General features: G+C 46.8%; 2 protein-coding genes across 3 annotated transcripts; one reads left to right on the forward strand and one right to left on the reverse strand.

Annotated features, from left to right (window-relative positions):
- The first annotated feature begins 6 nt into the window (after positions 1 to 6).
- On the forward strand, positions 7 to 3802 carry LOC119268980 (disease resistance protein RGA2-like). 2 transcript variants are annotated; one of them, XM_037550708.1, is made up of 2 exons: positions 7 to 2461; positions 2537 to 3802. In XM_037550708.1, exons 1-2 carry the CDS (start codon positions 1606 to 1608, stop codon positions 3214 to 3216), a joined length of 1536 nt encoding a protein of 511 aa, XP_037406605.1. In that variant the 5' UTR covers positions 7 to 1605; the 3' UTR covers positions 3217 to 3802. The 2 variants fall into 2 exon arrangements, with proteins under 2 accessions (XP_037406605.1, XP_037406604.1); XM_037550707.1 differs by having other exon boundaries at positions 7 to 3802.
- Positions 3803 to 9100: 5298 nt separating this feature from the next.
- LOC119268981 (disease resistance protein RGA2-like) lies at positions 9101 to 11001 on the reverse strand. Its single transcript, XM_037550709.1, has one exon. It carries the CDS (start codon positions 10765 to 10767, stop codon positions 9292 to 9294), a length of 1476 nt encoding a protein of 491 aa, XP_037406606.1. The 5' UTR covers positions 10768 to 11001; the 3' UTR covers positions 9101 to 9291.
- Positions 11002 to 20395: the final 9394 nt, after the last annotated feature.

Genomic DNA, 20395 nt, shown 5'->3' on the forward strand with positions numbered 1-20395 from the left:
TTCTTTCGATGGTGTTGCGTTGCCGGCGGCTGCTGCCGTGGTGACGGCGCTGGCGGGCTCCTGGGCTAATGCTCGGTCCTCTCGCCGGCGCGTCGGGGCGGGGTGGCGGCCCCCCTTCCTGCCTTTTGGAGGCCTTTCCGCGGGCGTTTGGTGGCCTGTGCGTTGATGCTGCAGCAGGAGGTTGCCCGATCTGTCTTCGGATCCGGCTCGTCAGTGTCTGCCGGCGGCGAAGTGGTTGCTCTTGCGTGGGATGGCACCGTCTCCATGTTTGAGGTGCTTGGGCCAGCGCGTGTGCGGGCATGTGGCTCTTCTATCGTCGGCTGCGTGGGTTGGAGAGGTTTGGGATGCTCCGGATGAGAATCTGCCCGACTTTGTCGGTGCCGACGACGCGTCGCCCATGGGCGTCGTTCTCCTCGCGGGAGGGTCATTGTGGAGCTCTCTCCCCCCTCCTCCATCCCTAGTCATGTCCTTCGTGCGGAAGCTCAAGACTCCACATGAGTCGGGTGACGGCGTCGCTTCAACGTCGCTCCTCCCTTGGGGGCGTCACCTTGAAGGTCATGGTCTTCTACGCGCTTCCCCATGGGCTGGACAAGCACAACACCGCGGTCAGTAGGTGCCTGGCCGGCGGTGTGAGGTTGGTGTGGCGTTGCATGTGTGCGGCAACGACTATGTGGCGAGCAGAGCCGAGTCGCGGCATTTCCTTTTGATGCTGACGGTCCGGTGCGCCAATGGGTGCGTCTATGCTGATTTCTGGCTGTAACAGAGAAGTCGAAGCTGCGGCGGCGGGGCCACTGCAGCAACGATGACTCCACGAGGGCGGTTTTTAGCGGGTGGTGCTCTCCGGATGTTGCGCTGGACTAGGACGGTGCGAGGCTTGCAACTTTCTTTGTGAAGCTCGTTTGCAAAATGAGAGCTGCCTTGTCCTCGATGCTTCGGTCGACTGTTTGGCGTTTGTGGCCAGGTCATCCGCGTGTCCCCTTTGTGGGGTTTGTAATCTAGGTTTTCACTCGGTTTTCCTTTAATTAATCAGGCAACTCTCTTCTTCTTAATCAATGAAAATGGCAAATCTTTTGTCTCATTTCAAAAAAAAAGATGAATTTACATCATGCATGGAGTGACAATCACAAGATCAACAGAATCAGACCACCAGCCGGGAGCTCTTCTTCCTGGCCAGCGCATGAGGCACGACGGGCGTCTGCACAGAGCAGCTCATGAGGTAGGTGTAGCAAGGGGGTATCTGGGACCTCCACGCCAGGGCCTCGAACCTCCCGCCGGGCGCCGGCCGCCCGGACAGAACCTCCTGCGCCGGGCGCGCCTGGTAGCAGCCGTAGGAGACGAAGACCTTGGACGTCCGGGCCAGCCTCCACAGGTAGACGTGCCGGTTTGGTTGGAAAATTTAGCAGGCTTATTGGGACATGAATCAATGTTCTATATCTCAGATACATTTTTTTCATGTATCGAAATAAAGAATATTGTTTCTTTTTTTAGGGAAGAATATTGCTTTATTGGTAGTACTGACTCACTGACGTATTGGGTCAATCTTGACGGCTTTGTTGTCAAAGTTACGACGGGTCCATCCGTCCATGGGCAGAAGTCAGGACTTCTATGCCTCAACCAGAACCACAAGTTGGCCTTTCCCTCTTCTCTTCTTTGGTGGATTCATCTATCCCACCAGGAATATTGCAGGGGCCTTCCAAAATGGAGACGCTTCTCTCTGCAATCGTGGGTGATCTTGTCAGCAGAGCCCTGTCCATGGTAACCCAGAGATACCTGCAGTCCCAGGGAGCAGAGGAGGAGAAGCTCCAGAGGCTACGGGCGGTGCTGCTAAGGATCCATGCCACCGTCGAGGAGGCCGAGGGGAGGCACATCACCAACCAGGCAATGCTCCAGCAGCTCCAGATGTTGAGACGAGGTATGTACAGAGGCTACTACACGCTCGACACCTTCAGATACCGAGCGCACAGGGACGAGGCCGATGGCGAGGCGAGCACTCGCCGTTCGCTTGCCCTGTCCAGATTCAGCCCTTCCAGTTCCAGACGTACCTTCTTCTCCGTGTGCGATGCCCCGAGCACGGACCTGGTGCTTGATGACGGGAGCTCCAACAATCTCGACAAGATGCTCAGCAGCCTTGAGAGAATGATTGGTGACATGCAGGAGTTCGTGATGTTCTTGGCCAGCTATCCTCGAATCTCCCGGCAACCTTACAGCGCATATTTGTTTCATGATCAGGTTATGTTTGGCCGGCAGATGGAAAAGGAGACAATTTTGAGCTTTCTGCTTTGTAGGGAGGCTGCAAGGAATGGAAGTCTGGGTGTGCTGCCGATAATTGGTCCAGCGAGAGTTGGAAAGAGTACACTTGTTGAGCATGTCTGCCACGACGAGAGGGTGCACAGGCGCTTCTCGTTGATCGTCTTCTTCAGCGGGAATGATCTCAATGGTGGAAACTTGGCCACTCTAAAAGGTAGCGGTGTGATCAAGCATCAGAACCTTGCCTCCAGCCCGCATGGAGACTCACTGGCTGTGATTGAGCTAGCAGGGGACATGGACGAGGAAACATGGAGGGGGTTGTACACCTCGGCAGCAAGCCACCTGACGCCAGGCAGTAAAATCATACTCACCAGCCGTTCAGAGAAGATAGCATCATTAGGAACGGCAGAGTCTCTTATGCTGAAATTTTTGTCCCAAGAAGCTTACTGGTATTTCTTCAAGACGGTTGCATTCGGAAGCACAAACCCTGGTGAGCATCCTAACTTGGCAGCCATCGGCATGGAGATCGCCGTCCACATGAACAGATCATTCGTGGCAGCGAACATCGTTGCCAGCTTACTGAGAACCAATCTTGACACACGATTTTGGCGCAGAGTGCTGAGATGCTTGAGAGATTTCGCAAGCAAGCACCTCAGCATGTTTGGAGAGCACCCGACCAATCTCCTAGAAAAGGACCAGCCTGTGTACATGTGGACAATGGCCAAGACAACCAATGTTTTCGTGATGCGAGATATTTATGACGAGCCATCTCCCAAGATCAGTGAGGTTCCCAGGATAACGGCACAGGATGTTCTGTCTGGGCGAGTTACGTCTGAAGGGACATTCCAAGCAGTGGCATGGAGGTCCAGGATACCTCCTTGCTACACCTACTTGGTGAGCTTCGTCGTGTCACGGACAGACGAGCACGCGGTGCTTGGTAAGAAGCGGTCTAGGCAGGAGAGGATTTGATGTAAAATGCAATAATGTATAGCTAATGCGATTGCAAAGTGCACGTCTTACCCTTTTTTCGTCAATGCCCTGCATCTCCTCACTTGTGTGTAGCAGCTTGCTCCATGGATCTCCAGCTATATCTCCACAAGCCGGGTACTGAACTTGACAGTCCACACTCATCACACGGCATAACCGGTCTGGTAGAATTGCTTACAAGCCAGATTGACAGAACCATTTTTTATCTGCAAGGCAGGCTGACAGAGAAAACCAGTAGGAAGGAAGAGATGTTACTGATACAAAACCCTGGCAGTTAGTAGTCCAACACTACAGAAGCGCTGGAGCATTTTACAAGATTTCTGAGCAATTGTGTCTTTCCCAGCGAAATTACCGCACTGCGCATGTAGTCTATATGTAAAGGAATTATGTTCAATACAATGCAGGGTCAGCTCAGCGCACATATTTGATGTGTTCTAAACTAGGATGGAGCCTGGCCCATATGCAACACAAACTCTATTATTTCAGTCAATTCATTTATCGTTGACACACCTATGTATATTTTCATACTTTCGTAGCCCAAATCAACTTCTTATTGCGTACTGGAATAGCATGAGAATTTCTAGGTAGCAGCTTTCTTTACCAAAACAAAGTATACAGAGCTGGAACACATGGGTTATATAAAGGCAGGCAGAAATCAGGTATTCCAAGGATCCTCAATTAACTCGGTGAATAGACATGAGTTTCACATAAGGATGAAAATCAAGCATAACCAGGGACCGTTATTGACATACTAGAACAACATTTAGGGTAGTCTAGCTCTGGCTATCCAATCTGAGAACATCGCGGAACCGCACAACGAATCCGCCACCCTCCTGCTAGACCCGTAGGCACTAATTACCAACCAAGCCGTCGCAGAGGTCAGGGAGGGAGGACGAGCCGAGGGAGCAGGGCAGGTCCTGGTCCAGATCCGGGGCGGCGGCGGCGGCGGTCTTGCTGGCGAGCTCCACCGCGTGGTCAAGGAGGCTGCGTGGCAGGAGGTCCGCCGGCGGAGGCAGTCGCTGGTGGCGCTGTAGCCACCACGCGACCGCGGCCGCCCTTGCCGCGCCTCCGCTGATGGCGCTTCCCGGACGCCGCGATACTCCGAGAGGGTGAGGAAAGCGGGCCTTGACGTTAGGAAGAGCCGAACGAAGGAAGTGGTTTGCGACGACAGATATCTATAGGCCCTTTGTGGCAGTGTTGCTATACACACGACACTGGGTAGCCGATTTGCGCACGATCGCACTGATCCGGCCGTGCATGCGTTGGACAAAGTGGAGGCCAGCGGTTAGATCACGCATCGTCCAACGTTCGGCTGCTATGTATCGGCTGCATAGTAGTTTAGCCCTTTGTGGGCTCACATTTTCTGAATGGGCCAGATGCTATCCTTTTGCTTTTTTTTTTTCGTAAAGCAAGCGCGGGGTCCAATGGCTTAGTCATATATTACTCCCTCCGTCCCATAAACGCTAGTGTCAAAAATGTTCTTATATTATGGAACGGAGGGAGTATTATTTTATAACGGTCATCTGGTGTACATACACACCACCCCACCTTGATGAGTTTCTTCTTCATGCCATGCAACTCCTTATTCGTTGATTTCATCTTATTCTTATTCATCACATTTGTTTCTAGGTTGCATCATTTTAGAAATAACTCCAACAACACTTTTCCAGCAAAAGAATGAATAGAGGAGCCATGTGCGACCTAAAATACATTAAAAGAGTAATAAATTGGGGAAATCGCTAAATGGGTGACCTGTATTAAAATATGTTAAATGGGGTAATTCGCATAAAAATACCAAAGCAGGGGGTTAAAATTGGAATTTACCTTTCTCCCTAAAATAAATATTATTTGTTGACATGAATATGGTGCGATTAATTGAGGTTTAAACAGATTTACATCATGCAAAATAAAACTTGAAGAACCCGCCTCCCCGAGTACAAAGAACCCTTAGACTAAAAAGTATGCCATGCTAGACTTGTGGGCCATACGGGTTGCCTCCCTCAAACAATGCTGGAAGGAGATGGAACTAATTATGGGAGCAATTAGGAAGCATTCAACCAAATTCATCGTATACACGCCCCGAATTTGGATTGTTTCATTGCATGCCTGAACTAGTTTCATGGAATCAAACTTGACAGGCACTGACAAACAATCAAGTTTTTTCGATAGCACTTCAGCGGCTGTAGCGTCCAGAACATGATGCAACAATGAAGTAACATCGACGACAGTTAGGTCATGATCATCACGAAGCACTACCGGCAAGGCACCCGAGCCATCATTAAGTATGAGAGATCTATATTAAACTTGTTTGATCCCATGTGGGTCTTCTGCTACATTATTTCATGTGACTACGTCGTATGTGAAGCTACATAATAGTTCATGGTGATGGTTTGTATCGCAAACGCCGTTCTCATCGCCGACGCAATTTGTTTCCATTAGAAGCTTCACGCTTTCGCCATCATATGTGCCAGGCCCCGGTCACAATCAACTCCTGTAGACAACAAGAATAGGAGATTCCATTGATGAAAGTCTCAAGATTTGTTCAAGAATAGGAGATTCCGTTGAAGGAAGTCTCAAGATTTGTCCACCGAAAGAGCTCTACTAATTTCATCCAATCCTAAAGCTTGCTAGACTTCTGTTGCCCTCTCACAAGTGAAGATCATGTGACGGATATATTCCATTGCAGTATAGTCGAGCGGAGATTGTGTACATACCTTGATGTGCGTGACTGCAAAGACCCTCATTCCTAGAATAATGTCGTGGAGAGCCGAATAATCACGAGTGGACATGCGGCCACGCGCGACTAGAATCCACACCGCATGTGCTCGCGTGATTCGTGCAACTTGAATACGCGTGAGCCGTATAATGATTTCAAGCCCATGTAGATCATTCAGGCTGGTCATAGTGGGGAGTAACATATACTAGTATCATGCATATGATACTAGTGTATGATACTACATCCATAGTGCATAGTATCATAAAGTAGTATCATAGATGGTCTTATTTATTGCCATACATAACACATAGTAGCATAACATTTATTATGTTACGGTATTTACCTATGTTACTATGACCCTCTCTCTTTTCTTTAATTTCCTGCCACGTAAGCATGTTTGCGAGTACCAAGTATATGATACTAGTTATGTTACCCCCACTATGGCCAGCCTCAGTATAGCCGCGCATTTTTTCACCTGACATGCGCAGCAGATGACCTGACATGCTCCATAACTCGCTCTAATTAGCACAGGGGCATTTAAAAGTTAGCTGGACTTTTATGAGAGCAAGACCCATGGAAGGAACAAACTCTTACTCCCTCCGTTTCAAAATAGATGACCCAACTTTGTACTAAAATTAGTATAAAAATTGAGTCATCTATTTTGGAACGGAGGGAGTACATGCAAACACACCAACATGGGTGGAGCGGCCAGCGTCTATACCCATCCAACCTTGTACCCGTCCCTAATTCAAAATTCCATACACTGTTTCCATGAAGCGGCCACATCATCACGGTGGGGCACTGGGGCGTGATCGGACCATGACCAAGGTTCTCTGATCATATTAATACATTAATTACTGGAAAATGGCAAACAAATTGCCTTGTTTCAAAGAAAAACCATTATTGATTTTACTTCCGGCAAAAGAGTGCAATGGCTTAGTTCATGTTCCCTCCTATATAACATTAATTAGTTCCGCCGGATAGAGCAATGAAAGGAATTTAACCGATGCATTCGATAGTTTCGGTCCGATTGTTTTTTTTATAGTGGTGCAATCCAACTAAAACCATGACATATATGGGTAGCCGATGAAACCGTGCCACCCCCTATAGTATCAAATTGACATATAAATCTTTTGAGCATTTCCTGTGTTGGCATTTCCACACGTTGGGGTAAAAAAATTATCAACTAAAATGAATTATCATTGCATGAAAAGATATTCAACATTTTGTATACCATTTTGAGATATGTCTTTTTGGCACAACACATGGAGGCCAATTCCAAATACCCAATGGAGTTATTCTCCCTTGATTACTGCAAAATAGTAAATAAAATGCCTTGTTTAAAAAAACTATATTGATTTTACTTCTGGCAAAAAAGTACAATGGCTTAGTTTATGCCCCACCTTATATAATATTACTTCCGCCTGATAGAGCAATGAAACAAGTTTGGGTCCAACTTTTTTTTTTCATTTTGCTAGTGGTGCAATCAAACTATAATGATGACATTTTTTTTAGCATCAGTACAGACACAAGCGCTCATATACACGCGCATACACTCACCCCTATAAACGCATACACGTACACCCTACCCCTATGAGCACCTTCGAGAGACTGAGCCGGCATATCATCTTGAGATTTACGAAGTCACCGTAGACGCTTCGTCATCGACGGGAACGTCTCCTCCCACTGAAAGCGCATCGCCGGAAATCCTGAAATAAATCCAGGAATAATGCGAGCACCAGGATTTGAGCCCTGGTGGGTTGGGGATACCACTGTCCACCTAACTATCTCAACCACAGGTTGATTCACAACGATGACATATCTTGGTAGCCCATAAAACCGTCCATTTTAGTATCAATTTAACAAATAACTTTTTTACAATACATGGAGGCATTTTCCCTGGGGTTTTACCACAAAACGTCACTTCTGGCTGGTTAGGTTTCCACCAGGTTCCTCTGCAGTAACTTTACGTGCAGTACTACCAATGACACATGGGTCCAGACTACATGACAATGGCCATAAATGTGGTACAGTTACAGCAGTAGATCTGGCCCGTTTCCATCAGGATCAAACGTTTTCTGCTTATAAAGTAGTGCGAGAGCTCAATTACATCCACCTGAGCCATCGTGGACCTTGTATTCATACAAAGAATTGAATGACGCCTAGGCCATTGATGTGACGTATACCACGGCGTATTCGCGAAAGCTGGTGATTAACGTGTCACGTATTGCAAACGGGCTATAAAAAGTAATAATCATGATGCACGGACGGACGCCCAGGATTTCGGCAGCGCGTGGCTGCATGTCTCAAAAATTCATGTCGCGTAGAGAGCTCTCTAAACAAAATAACTATCTTACCAGGTCGTGATGAGATAATTAAACATCTTTTGCAATGCACTTTTTTAAGTGTTGCATAATCAATTATTCAACTCGTGTTGAACTTCTATCTAACTTGCAATGTTGCCAACATGTATAGTCAATAGCCATATGAGATTCCTCATAATTTCAGGATGCTAATTAGGCGGGAGCGTATGTCTTGTTATGGTCGTTGTGGCTATTTGAAAATGACGTGGTTTCTAGTGGTAAAATTATATCTCCTATGCAGGTTATCATGTTATCTACAAGTGTGCGCACTGGCTCCATTCGTGATCTTCTCTATGCGAGTGAAACAACACCCCTATTTTACATGTGAGTGAAACAACACTCCTCTTTTACGACAGTATGTACGCGCATGGAGTAGGAGGTCAGAGATGTGTTCATCCTACATGGATGACAACATAATTCATGGATATGCCATTCATCCTAATTGTCTTTGGCTACTTTCGGTCCTATTTGACTTAACCGTGTCCCTTTTTATTTTTGTGTGTGTATATTGCTATTGGTGTGTGCTTATTATACTTTTTATCCTCTTGATGCCATATTTTGAGTTAATAAAAATGTCCTTTATAAAAAAAAGTAAAGCTCTAACTTTGCTGTCATTTTGTGAACGGAACCGTCCTACGGACGACAAAAGCGTAGACAATGTGAAGACGATTAAGAATCGGGCGGCCATTGCTCTTCTGTACACATGCATGTGCGGCTGGATTTCACTGTCGTGCATGAATCGTCTATCTTGTGTCGTCCGTATAGCACTGTTCTTTTGTGAAATATATTAAAGTGACAAACTTAGTTGAGAAGATGGAGATGCCAATCGCACAATTACAGAGCGCGACTTTACAGAGCGACCGTACAAAGCTGAAGAACACTAGCAGACTGGCCAATACACGTGTACAAGTCCGAAGCCTTCCGAGCAAAAGATGAATTTACATCATGCATGGAGTGACAATCACAAGGTCAACAGAATCAGACCACCAGCCGGGAGCTCTTCTTCCTGGCCAGCACACGAGGCACGACGGGCGTCTGCACGGAGCAGCTCATGAGGTAGCTGTAGCAAGGGGGTATCTGGGACCTCCACGCCAGGGCCTCGAACCTCCCGCTGGGCGCCGGCCGCCCGGACAGCACCTCCTGCAGCGTCATCCTGGGGGCGTCCTCCTGCGCCGGGCGCGCCTGGTAGCAGCCGTAGGAGACGAAGACCTTGGACGTCCGCGCCAGCCGCCACAGGTAGACGTGCCGGTTCTTCCGCAGGAGGTCGTGCGGGTGCTTGCCGAACAGGTGCCGGTGCTTCTCCGTGTACTCCCGCATGTTCCGGAGGACGCTGCGCCAGGACCGGGCGTCCGGGTTGGCCCTCAGCAGGCTGCACGCGATGTTGCCGCCGATGAACGACCCCTTCTCCTCCGCGCAGATGTCCATGGCGATGGCCACCAGCCCCGGGTGGTCCTCCGGGTTCGCGCCGCCGAAGGCCAGCGTCTTGAAGTAGTGCCAGTAGGCCTCTGGGCTGAGGACTTTGAGCCTGAGCGCGCGCTCTGTGCCCAGCCTCTGGGCCGCCTCCGACCTGCTGGTGACTATGATCTTGGTTACACCCCCCTTGCAGAATGCCGAGGAGCGGAGCCTCCTCCAAATCGCCTCGTCTGGAACCTCGTCTCCGGCCAGCTCGACGATCACGAGCGAGCCTTTATTGTGCGGGTGCGAGGCACGGCCGTGGTGTTTGATCAGGCCGTGGTCTCCTGGGTCGCTCAGCTTCTCGTCGTCCTCGAGGTCGTCGCCGCTCATGAGGAGGATCGAGGAGAAGTGGATGCGCACCCTGTCGTCATGGCAGACATGCTCGACGAGGGTGCTCTTCCCGACCCTGGCCGGACCGACGACGGGGAGCACGCCGGCTCCACCCTCCGCTTCTCCTTGTCGCAGCAGAAAGCCGACGATCTGCTCCATTTCCTTCTGCCGGCCGAACATGGACCTCTCCAGGAGCAGGTGCGCGCTGTAGGGCTGGCGGCAGACGCGAGGATAGCCCTTGAGGAAGACGACGAACTCCTTCATGTCGGCGATCATGCAGCCGAGCCTGTCGACCACGCGCCGCACCTCCGCGGCACCGAAGCAGAGGCGCTTGGCGGGGTTGAGCCTGGACAGCACGGACGAGAGGCGGCACGGGGCCGGCGCCGGCGCGTCGTCGTCGTCGGCGTGGCCGCGGCCGCACGTGAGGGCGTCGAGCATGTAGTGGCCGCCGTACATGGCCTCTCTGAGCGCGTCGAGCTGGCGGAGCATGGCCTGGTTGGTGATGCGCCGGCCCTCGGCCTCCTCGACGGTGACGCCGACGCGCAGCAACGCGAGGCGCAGCTGCTGGACGCTGTCCTCCGCGCTGCCCTGCTGCAGGCACCTCTGGACCAGGAACGACACGGACCTGCCGAGCAGGTCGCTGAGGATCGCGGGCAGGAACATCTCCATGGTCACAGGAGCAGTGATCAAGGTAGGGTTGCTCTGGTCGTTTGTGCTTGGAATAATCGTCCCGGCCCGTTGCAGGATTTCGGGATACCCTCGCCTCGCCTCGCCTCTGCTCCTGGCTTTTGTGGTGCAGGTGTGGCGGGAACGCGCGGGTCGGGTGGCCACATGCACATCACGCCCATGTTCATGAGCTCTGACCACTCAACAGCGGAATGGAAATATGGAATGGAAGAAAGGAGCATAAGTTTCGCCGTCGGAACGGCGGCTATGCACGTTGGCTCTTTTAATTAGCCGTCACATCGGCAGGGTCCGGCGCTCAGTCGACGGCGACCTTGCCGGCGCGTGCGTACTACTCCGTATTACCCATTTGCCCCAGGCTATCCGCACACATCGGGATCGGGGCATCATGAGCTTATCCGGCTCTTGCTAGCAAGCAAGTTGATATTGCAGTTGCAGGACAAAGAAGAGAAGATGCCGGGCGCGGATGCATGCACCTAAAGGCGGATTTCATTGTCACCGCGTAGAACGCGATTCACTGCAATCTGTCCCGTTTGTCGGGTGTGGTTGGCCTGAGACTTTGCATCTTCTTCCTCATCAATCAGCATGGCCATGTTGGAGCCAATCCAAGCTTTTGCTGCATTATTATGAGTCGGCATCGTCGGACCGGATGATAGGCAAGTACGGTCCCTACTTGCGGCGGTGTGGCTTCTAGACGGACGGCAGGCACCGTGCGAATCCCGGCGCGACGGCGGCGGCGCTGTCGGTGCCTTTCTGCAGGTCCTGTGCTCGTCCGACTGGATCGGGTGCGCTCAGGATTTTTGGCTGTGTTTCTCCTCACTGGCGCCATCAGAGAAGGCCCAGCAGCAGCAGCAGCGCTGCAGCGATGGCTGTTTTGCCGGCGAGCTCACGGTCACGGCGCAGCAGCGCCGCACCGGCTGAGGCTCAGTGCACAAATTATGAGAGCGCACGCGCGTGCGCGCACACACACACAAAACCCGCCAAGAACACAGTAAAAATGGAGACATAGAATGAATCCAAAATGCCACAGATATATATAGCATTTCCAGCAAATGCTTGAGTGCTAGCATGCATCACAATCACTAATCACTCTTCACTACTCACACAACTAATTAGCATATATCAACTGCAGCTTTTAGACTACTCAGCAAATGCAGCTTTTACACAGAGATCAAATGCAGCTTTTAGACTCTCTTCATCCTGCCCACGGCGTGTTCTCGTTCTCCACCCTCGCCTTTCAGAGCATCAAATCTCTCATATAGGCAATAGCGCATATCACATCATGACATGAATCCTACTGACACAGTGATCTTGCTCTTGGAGGAGTTGGTTCTGGCTGGAAAGCGCCATGGAGTAGTAATCTGAAATCCAGAACACATCACTGGATTCAGGCAATTCTCAAGCAGTGTCATGGTTGATCTCTCAACAGAAGTTTATTCGGGTGTTCACCAAACAGAAGGAGCTGCCTGTGTGTGTATGCCATCAGATATCCACGAGCCAAGCACCAGACTCGAGCACTGAAATTGTCTCTTGCTGATCAACGAATCAAGGCAAGGGAGGACCCTCAGACTCTGTTGCAATAACTGTGGCTAACCATGCAGGCGTTGGTTGCTCATCAGGTCAGGATTTGCGCTTCCAAATGCAAGCATCCTGAAAATCTACCAGTAAGCTTCTTGATGCAAGCAAACTCTAACCGAAGAGCTTCTGTGGTTCAACCATTCACATCCCTTCAGGCAAAAGAACAACCAATTTCCCAAAATAAAGTATGCGGAAAAGGCTAGCGGCAGATTGGAGGATAGTTCCCCAGAAAAATAACAAACTCCTTCAAGTCAGCAATGGCCTTTTCTAGGGTAGCAATCATACCTTGTAGATCTTCTATGTTGTTACTACCAAAGAGCACTGATTTTCCGTAGTTATTGCACAAACGAAGACACTTTGCTGCACTGAACATAGATAATCCAGAGAACTGACTCACCTCCTGCTCATCCCCTCTCCCTTGTTGAAGGGCTCGACATTTGAAGTTATCAAGCATATAGTGGCCTCTCTGCATCCCTTCTATCAATATCCCCAGCTGTTGAAGCATCTCTCGATTGTTGATAAGCCTTCCCTCGGCCTCCTCGGTGATGGTATGGGCTCTTAGAAGCAACTGATGTAGCCGCTCCAGATTCTTGTCGATGTCTGGAAGCTGCAAGCATTTCTTGATGGCAAAGGATACAGCTCTGTTGACAATATCACCTACGACTGCAGGAACAATTATATCCATTGTGAACCTCCGTCGAAGTTGCCGCAATGAAATGAAATGGCAACGGAGATATCAAGTGGTGGTGGTCTAATATGCCAGGTTTCACTAGTCTTTCTTTAATGACCCTCTTTAACATATCACTGTCTTACCATCTGATAGTTGCTAGAGTCCCGAAAAATAATTAACATCAATAGCTCTTCTGCTAATTGGTAGAGTCCCGGAACCAAGATCAACTGTTTTCAAAAAGGAGGTTGAAACCCCCAATCATTGATGCACACAGCCATATTTTATTATAATTGATGTAAGGCAGCGAGGCCAAAAAAATCAACAAGCAGAGTACAGAATATGGGCAAGCACAGTCAAACCATTACAAGATATGAAATGAACACCTACGACTAGATTGATTTCTTCCGCAGCAATGCCACCAAGAAAGAATAAACATCCGCGTGTAAAGTAGCGTTGTCCTGGATGTGGCTCTTGCCTGTTTGTCTTATTAACGAGCAACATCAGAACATGTAGCTGCTTTTATTTCGAGGAGAAGAACCAAGACGGCAGGTACACATCAGAAGGAAATGAACCCTCTACATTGCCTTGAGAGTTGAGAAAACCGCACAGTGTCAGTGTACCTACCACTATTTTGGACTACTGCGTCCGAAAAGGAACGTGAGCTGTGCTACAATTAGTGGTAGAGTGCTCCTACGGTCTAGCAGGGTTTTGCCAATCCCTTTCGGGGTGGATGGATCGGCGTCGGAAAGGGGAAGGATGGCACCAACAGACAGCAAAACAGAGTGGTGACTGGAAAGGGGCAGTTGGTGGTTTGGATGCCAGAAGAAATTAACATAGATCCTAATAATCATACATGTTGGTTTTGTATTATAAGAACACGTCAAGAAGGCGTAAAATATGATGCCAATTACCAAACCTAGGAAGTGAAATACTAAGTAGCCAGAAATCCATCGTCATATATCTAGTCCTCTACACATAAAAAGACCTGTATTGCTCTCCTGGACACTAACAACAATCTGATGAAAATGTAGCAGCTGCCCGTAGGTACTACGCTCAAATCAAAAGCTAATCGATACTCCCTCCGTTCACAAATATAAGATGTTTTGAATATTTCAATATGAACTACATACGGATTGAAATGAGTGAACAAACACAGTAAAACGTTTCTATATAGGTCCAATTCAAAAAAAGGAAAAAGTCAAAACATCTTATATTTGTGAATGGAAGGAGTATTATGGTTTACATCTGCGGGGGGTTATTGACACGTTATCATCAAAGAATGACACTGAGGCGAACCAACCTGTGGTTGAGATGGTTAGGTGAACAGTGGTATCCCCAACCCATCAGGGTTCAAATCCTGGTGCTCGCATTATTCCTGGATTTATTTCAGGATTTCCGGCGATGCGCTTTCAGTGGGAGGAGACGTTCCCGTCGACGACGAGGCGCCTACGGTGACTTCGTAAATCTCAAAATAATATGCCGGCTCAGTCTCTCGGAGGTGCTCATAGAGGTAGGGTGTGTATGTGTGTGTTCATATGGATGAATGTATGCGCGTGTATATGGGCGCTTGTGTCTGTACTGATGCTAAAAAAAAGGATGACACTGAGAGTGGTAGACAGATGACATGTCACAGCTTGCCGCGCTCGACTGGTCGACTGCACTGTATTGTACCAATAATTGTGCATTTGTGCTCCTCTGTGAAAGAGTCAGACATGCCACAACTGGAACACTCTTCTTCAACCAGATGAGAGCGAATCAAACATTACTACTGAGAACAGGGTGGATCAACATTACTAGTCACACAAGTCAAGGGGATTGATTACCTATCACATCGGCGTAAAGATGATGCCGCGACCCGCCGCGGCGTCAGGTAAGCATGCGAGGTTGGCGTCCGGGCCACTGGGAAAGGGTCAGCGGCGGCGAGCGCGGCAGGTCTTCTGTCTGCTGGTGAATCGGCACCGGCGACCACTTCCGGCCACGGCGACGCGCAGCCGCCCACGCTGGTCGCGCCCGCGGTCAGGGGCATTTGCTGCTGCGGGGAACGGAACAAGTCTTGCGAGTTGCGACCAAACGAACGGGGACCTCCTCCACTGGCGGCCTCCCCGCACAGAGGAGCCCTAACTGGGCCGGCCCATGACGAACTGTAACCCCTTCCTAGGCACTACGTAAAAAATGGCCAGCCCATGTAAAAAAACTGTCACCGGTTTTGAAGTATTTGTCTGCTTTTTCGGCCGATTTTTCTTTTGGTTTTCCCAGCCTGGGTTTTGCTCGGTTTTCACATTTTTCTTTTTCTCCTTTTTCCAAATGCCAGAACTTTCTTCAAATTTATGAGTATTTTTTGAATCCGTGATTTTTTCTCTCAAATTCATCAACTTTTTTCAAGCTTTGTGAACTTCTTCCCAATTCACATTTTTTGAAAAAAATAACCATTTCAAATTCCTTATTTGAAAGACAATTGTGAACTATTTGCAAATTCATTGTTTTTTTATTTTGTGATTTTTTAAAATAGGTAACATTTTTTTGTATTTTTATGATTCATGTTTTTCTCGAAAGTCAATGGTCAACTATTCAATGGTCGACCAGGTAAACCGCTCAACGGTGGACCGATCAACTGAGCGAATGAAAGGGGTAGTTGAGCAGGAGCTCAGTTGTTAGGTTAGCCCATGCAGGAGAAGCGTGCGAGCGCGTAGCGATAACCGGCGCTAAATGCGGTGAATAGGAGGTCTCGTGTCCAATAGCAGCATGACGCACATGTGGCAGACTAACTCGTGGTTGATGCTGTGTTTTTTCCTGTTTACTATAGCTTGCGTTGTATTGTAGCTAGTGGTTCAAAAATGTGAGGTCACTTTTTGAAAAAAGAGTGACCATTATTTGGAAACATGAACATTTTTTTAATTTTGTGATTAAAAAAAGGATAGATCCTTTGAAAACGCAAACATTTTGAAAATTTCAAATTTTCTAAAATAATTTTTTTTGAAATGTCTAACTTTTTGTAGTTTTCAAATATTTCTTGAAAATTATGAATAATTTTCCATTTTTCGAATATTTTTTGAAAATGTGAACAATTTTTCGAAAAAGGGATTTTCTTAAAAAGTAGGAATATTTTAAAATTCCAAAAAAACTTTAAAAATAGGGAGTATCTTTTGAAATTCTTGAATATTTTTAAATTTGTGATCAATTTTTGAAAATGGGTGATTTTTTTAAATTCCAAACACTTTTTGAAAAGGCGAGCAATTTTTGAATTTGCAAGAAAAAATTGAAACACACAAAAATTATTTGAAATTTTTAAGCATTTTGTTAAAAAGAAAATAAAACTTGAAAAAGGAAAAAAAAGAAAAAAACAGAAGAAAACAGCTATAAAATGAAACAGGAAAAAGAGAAGAAAAATAGAGAGAATTCCTTATTTGACCCTGTCTATAAATTGTATCCCCTATTTCACACTGAAAAAATATTTCTTCCGTATCTAACACAACCTTAATTTTTTTCCCAATATAACACTTCCATCCATCTTTTGTGCAAACTATGTTAAATGGCACATGAAATGACAGTTTCGCTCTCAAATATCTATCCAATTATTTTCTTTATATTAAAGACTCAAGTTTTCTAGTTCTAATCAAGTCTCTCGTCGTGCATAGACGTGTATATAATCACCGTCAAGACTGCTTTATACAACAACAAAAGATTAAGATCTATAATAAAAATGCAGGAGCGACATGACTAACAAATCTCTTCGGCATGTTTGTTCTATTTGCCAAGCTAGCGCAAGCAAGACTCAAGGCTCAAGTACGTACGTACATACGCAGCTAGAGACGAACATGTTCTGTTTCTAGGGAAAATTAATCAAGCTGCATGTGTTTCTGAGCTAGCATTGCACGTACCTGCGCTACTTGGGTGGATCCATCTGGCATTCTAAAATCAACACTCCACCACGGGGTCACGCAACACTCGTTTTGCTCCCGTCTGCCGCACCTTGGCCCGTTCCCACCACCCTGCCTAGAGGAGTGTTTGCAGCCGGAACTAGGGGTAAACTTGTCATTTCATGCGTCATTTAACACCGTTAGGTTAAAAAATGGACGGAAGTGTTATATTGAGAATAAAATTTAAGTTGGTGTTAGATAGGGAAGCAATATTTCTTCAGTGTTAAATAGGAAATGAAATCTAAATAAGAAATTCTTTCAAAAAAAAAACTTGAAACTGACCGGAACCTTTAGGAAGAATCCTAAAACCAAAAAGAACTTGTAGCACGAATAGGGCCGGTTCATGACACGCCGCCTGTGCAAAACGATGACAATTTGCCGCATTAAGCGGCTAATGGGAAATTCTGTTACACGCAGGCTATATCTTGCTTATTGTGAGATGTAGCCCCGCATTGCCTGTGATGCTCCATTAAAAATACTATGATTCATGTACTTCACTATACCTGATAGGCTGATACACGACGATAATTGAAGGGAATAGTGATGTAGATTGGATTTCTGATGCCGGTGAGATGTTGGCCACAAGTAAATATGTGTTTACACTTAGAGGTGAGACTAATTCATGGAAGTCTGGCAAGCAAACCATATTAACTAATTCTATGATGGAAGGATAATTCACATCATGAAAAAAATCTTGCACTAAAGTAGAATGGCTTCAGAAGCTTTTGATGAACTTGCCAGTGATTGAAAAGTCAATAACAACTGTCCTCATGAACCGTGACAATCAGAAAGTGTTTGTCAAGGCAAGAAGTTAAAATGACAGCATGCAATCCAAAAAGCATATAAGAAGAAGATTGGTATCTATAAGCCACTTAAGGAACTCCGGACTAATAGCGTTAGACTATAATCAATTGGCTAAGAATCTGGTGGATCTCTTTACAAAGGGGCTATCATTGAAGGAAATATGCCCTAAAGGCAATAATAAAGTTGTTATTTTATATTTCCTTATATCATGATAAATGTTTATTATTCATGCTAGAATTGTATTAACCGGAAACTTGATACATGTGTGGATACATAGACAAAAACACTGTGTCTCTAGTAAGCCTCTATTAGACTAGCTCGTTAATCAAAAATGGTTAAGTTTCCTAACCATAGACATGTGTTGTCATTTGATGAACGAGATCACATCACTAGGAGAATGATGTGATGGACAAGACCCATCCATTAGCTTAGCATATTGATCGTTCAGTTTTATTGCTATTGCTTTCTTCATAACTTATACATATTCCTCTGACTATGACATTATGCAACTCCTGAATATCGAGGAACACTTTGTGTGCTATCTAACGTCACAACATAACTGGGTGAATATAAAGATTCTCTATAGGTGTCTCCGAAGGTGTTTGTTGGGTTCGCATAAATCGAGATTAGGATTTGTCACCCCGAGTATCGGAGATGTATCTCTGGGCCCTCTCGGTAATGCACATCACTATAAGCCTTGCAAGCAATGTGACTAATGAGTTAGTTACGGGATGATGCATTACAGAACGAGTAAAGATACTTGCCGGTAACGAGATTGAACTAGGTATGATGATACCGACGATCGAATCTCGGGCAAGTAACATACCGATGACAAAGGGAATAATGTATGTTGTCATTGCGGTTTGACCGATAAAGATCTTCGTACAGTATGTAGGAACCAATATGAGCATCCAGGTTTCGCTATTGGTTATTGACCGGAGATGTGTCTCGGTCATGTCTACATAGTTCTCGAACCCGTAGGGTCCGCACGCTTAATGTTCGATGATGATTTGTATTACGAGTTATGTGTTTTGGTGACCGGAGATATTTCGGAGTCCTGGACGAGATCACAGACATGACGAGAAGTCTCGAAATGGACGAGAGGTAAATATTGATATATTAGACCAAGGTATTCAGACACCGGAATGGTTTCGGGATGTTTCAGGTATTTATCGAAGAACCGGGGGGTTACCGGAACCCCCGGGAGAAGTAATGGGCCTTCATGGGCCATATGGGGAGAGGGGAAGCAGCCCAGAAGGGGTGCCGTGCCTATATCTGAGAATGGTTTTTGATTAACCGGGGCCAATAGTTTGGTTTTTTTACCCTGGGCTTGATTGGTTTGGGTTGTGATGGGCCCAGACTGTTATCAATTTAGTTTGGTTTGGTTTTGCGTAAAAACAAGTTGGGTATAGCTGGGTTTGGACCTAAATGGTTTGGTCATTGACAGTTGTGAATCGTGGTTTAGAACCGGTTCTTAAACTGGACGTACCCACACGACACGCCGCGACTGGACAGACACGTACATACGTTACGCGACTCGGCTGGACACACACGTATTAAGCTGCTACTATAGATCAATTACGTTTCTAGCTAGCTTGCTTGCCGGTTAGCTTGCACACACAACAGATTGAATTGGTTTCAACCCAAAACTAAGAACCAGGTTAAGCCCATAGATCCAAGAGTGGTTTGGTTTTGGCGAAGGTGGATAGAGCGTACAGTTTGGTTTGGTTTTGGTTGTGCGTGGTGATTGGAGGTTTGGTTTAGTTTTGATTTAAACTCCGCATTGATTGGTTATGGTTTAGGTTTAGTTTAGTTATATGACCATTGCCAGGTTTAGCCGCGCCCCCCTTCCATAGGGAGTCTGAATTGGACTAGGGGAGGGGGCGGGCCTGTAACATCCCAAAATTTCAATTTGAAATGTTATACATAGATTATTCATGCATATCATATTTTATTGCATTTCGTTTCGCGATCCTCGAAATCCTAAGCAACTCAAGGACCCTCGGAGAGAGAGTTATGGATTTCCCTGTTTTCATATTTGAGTTTTATCAAATATTGAAACGAGGATTTTTGGTTTTAATTATTTTTCACTTCGAAAATATTTCATATTAAAATATATGAGAGGACATAATATGACTTCTCCAAAATAAATGAAATATTGGAGGAAAGATATTAAAACCAAATATTTGATTTTATTCGGAGTTTATTGCTATTTTATTTGAATTAGAAAAATTGCACGTTTTTCAAAATTGCATTTTAGGGCCAAGAAAATGTTCATCTCGTTCTAAATATTTTATTTAGACGGAGAAAATTTGTTTTGGCATTTGTTAGTTTTTTTATTTTATTTTATAGGATTTTTTAAGTTCGGCAAAATTATTTAAAAAAAAAGTTTCCTCCGCCGACTGTGCCGAAGCCCAAGTCAGCCGGCCCACCTCCTCGCGCTGTCTCCTTCGAGGAGAACGGGAGCGCGCCGCCTCCCGCGAGGCCGAGTCCGGCCGGGACTCTCCTTCCCCGCGCCGCTTTCCCCCTCGCCCAAGCAAGCACCCCCCTCCTATAAGTACCCCACCCCGCCCTGATTTCCGCCACCACCGCCGCACCCCGCCGCAACCGGAGCCGCCCCACGCCGCCCCTCCTTTGCCGCGCC

The sequence above is a fragment of the Triticum dicoccoides genome, chromosome 3A (assembly GCF_002162155.2).
Source record: "Triticum dicoccoides isolate Atlit2015 ecotype Zavitan chromosome 3A, WEW_v2.0, whole genome shotgun sequence".
NCBI classification, from domain to species: domain Eukaryota; kingdom Viridiplantae; phylum Streptophyta; class Magnoliopsida; order Poales; family Poaceae; genus Triticum; species Triticum dicoccoides.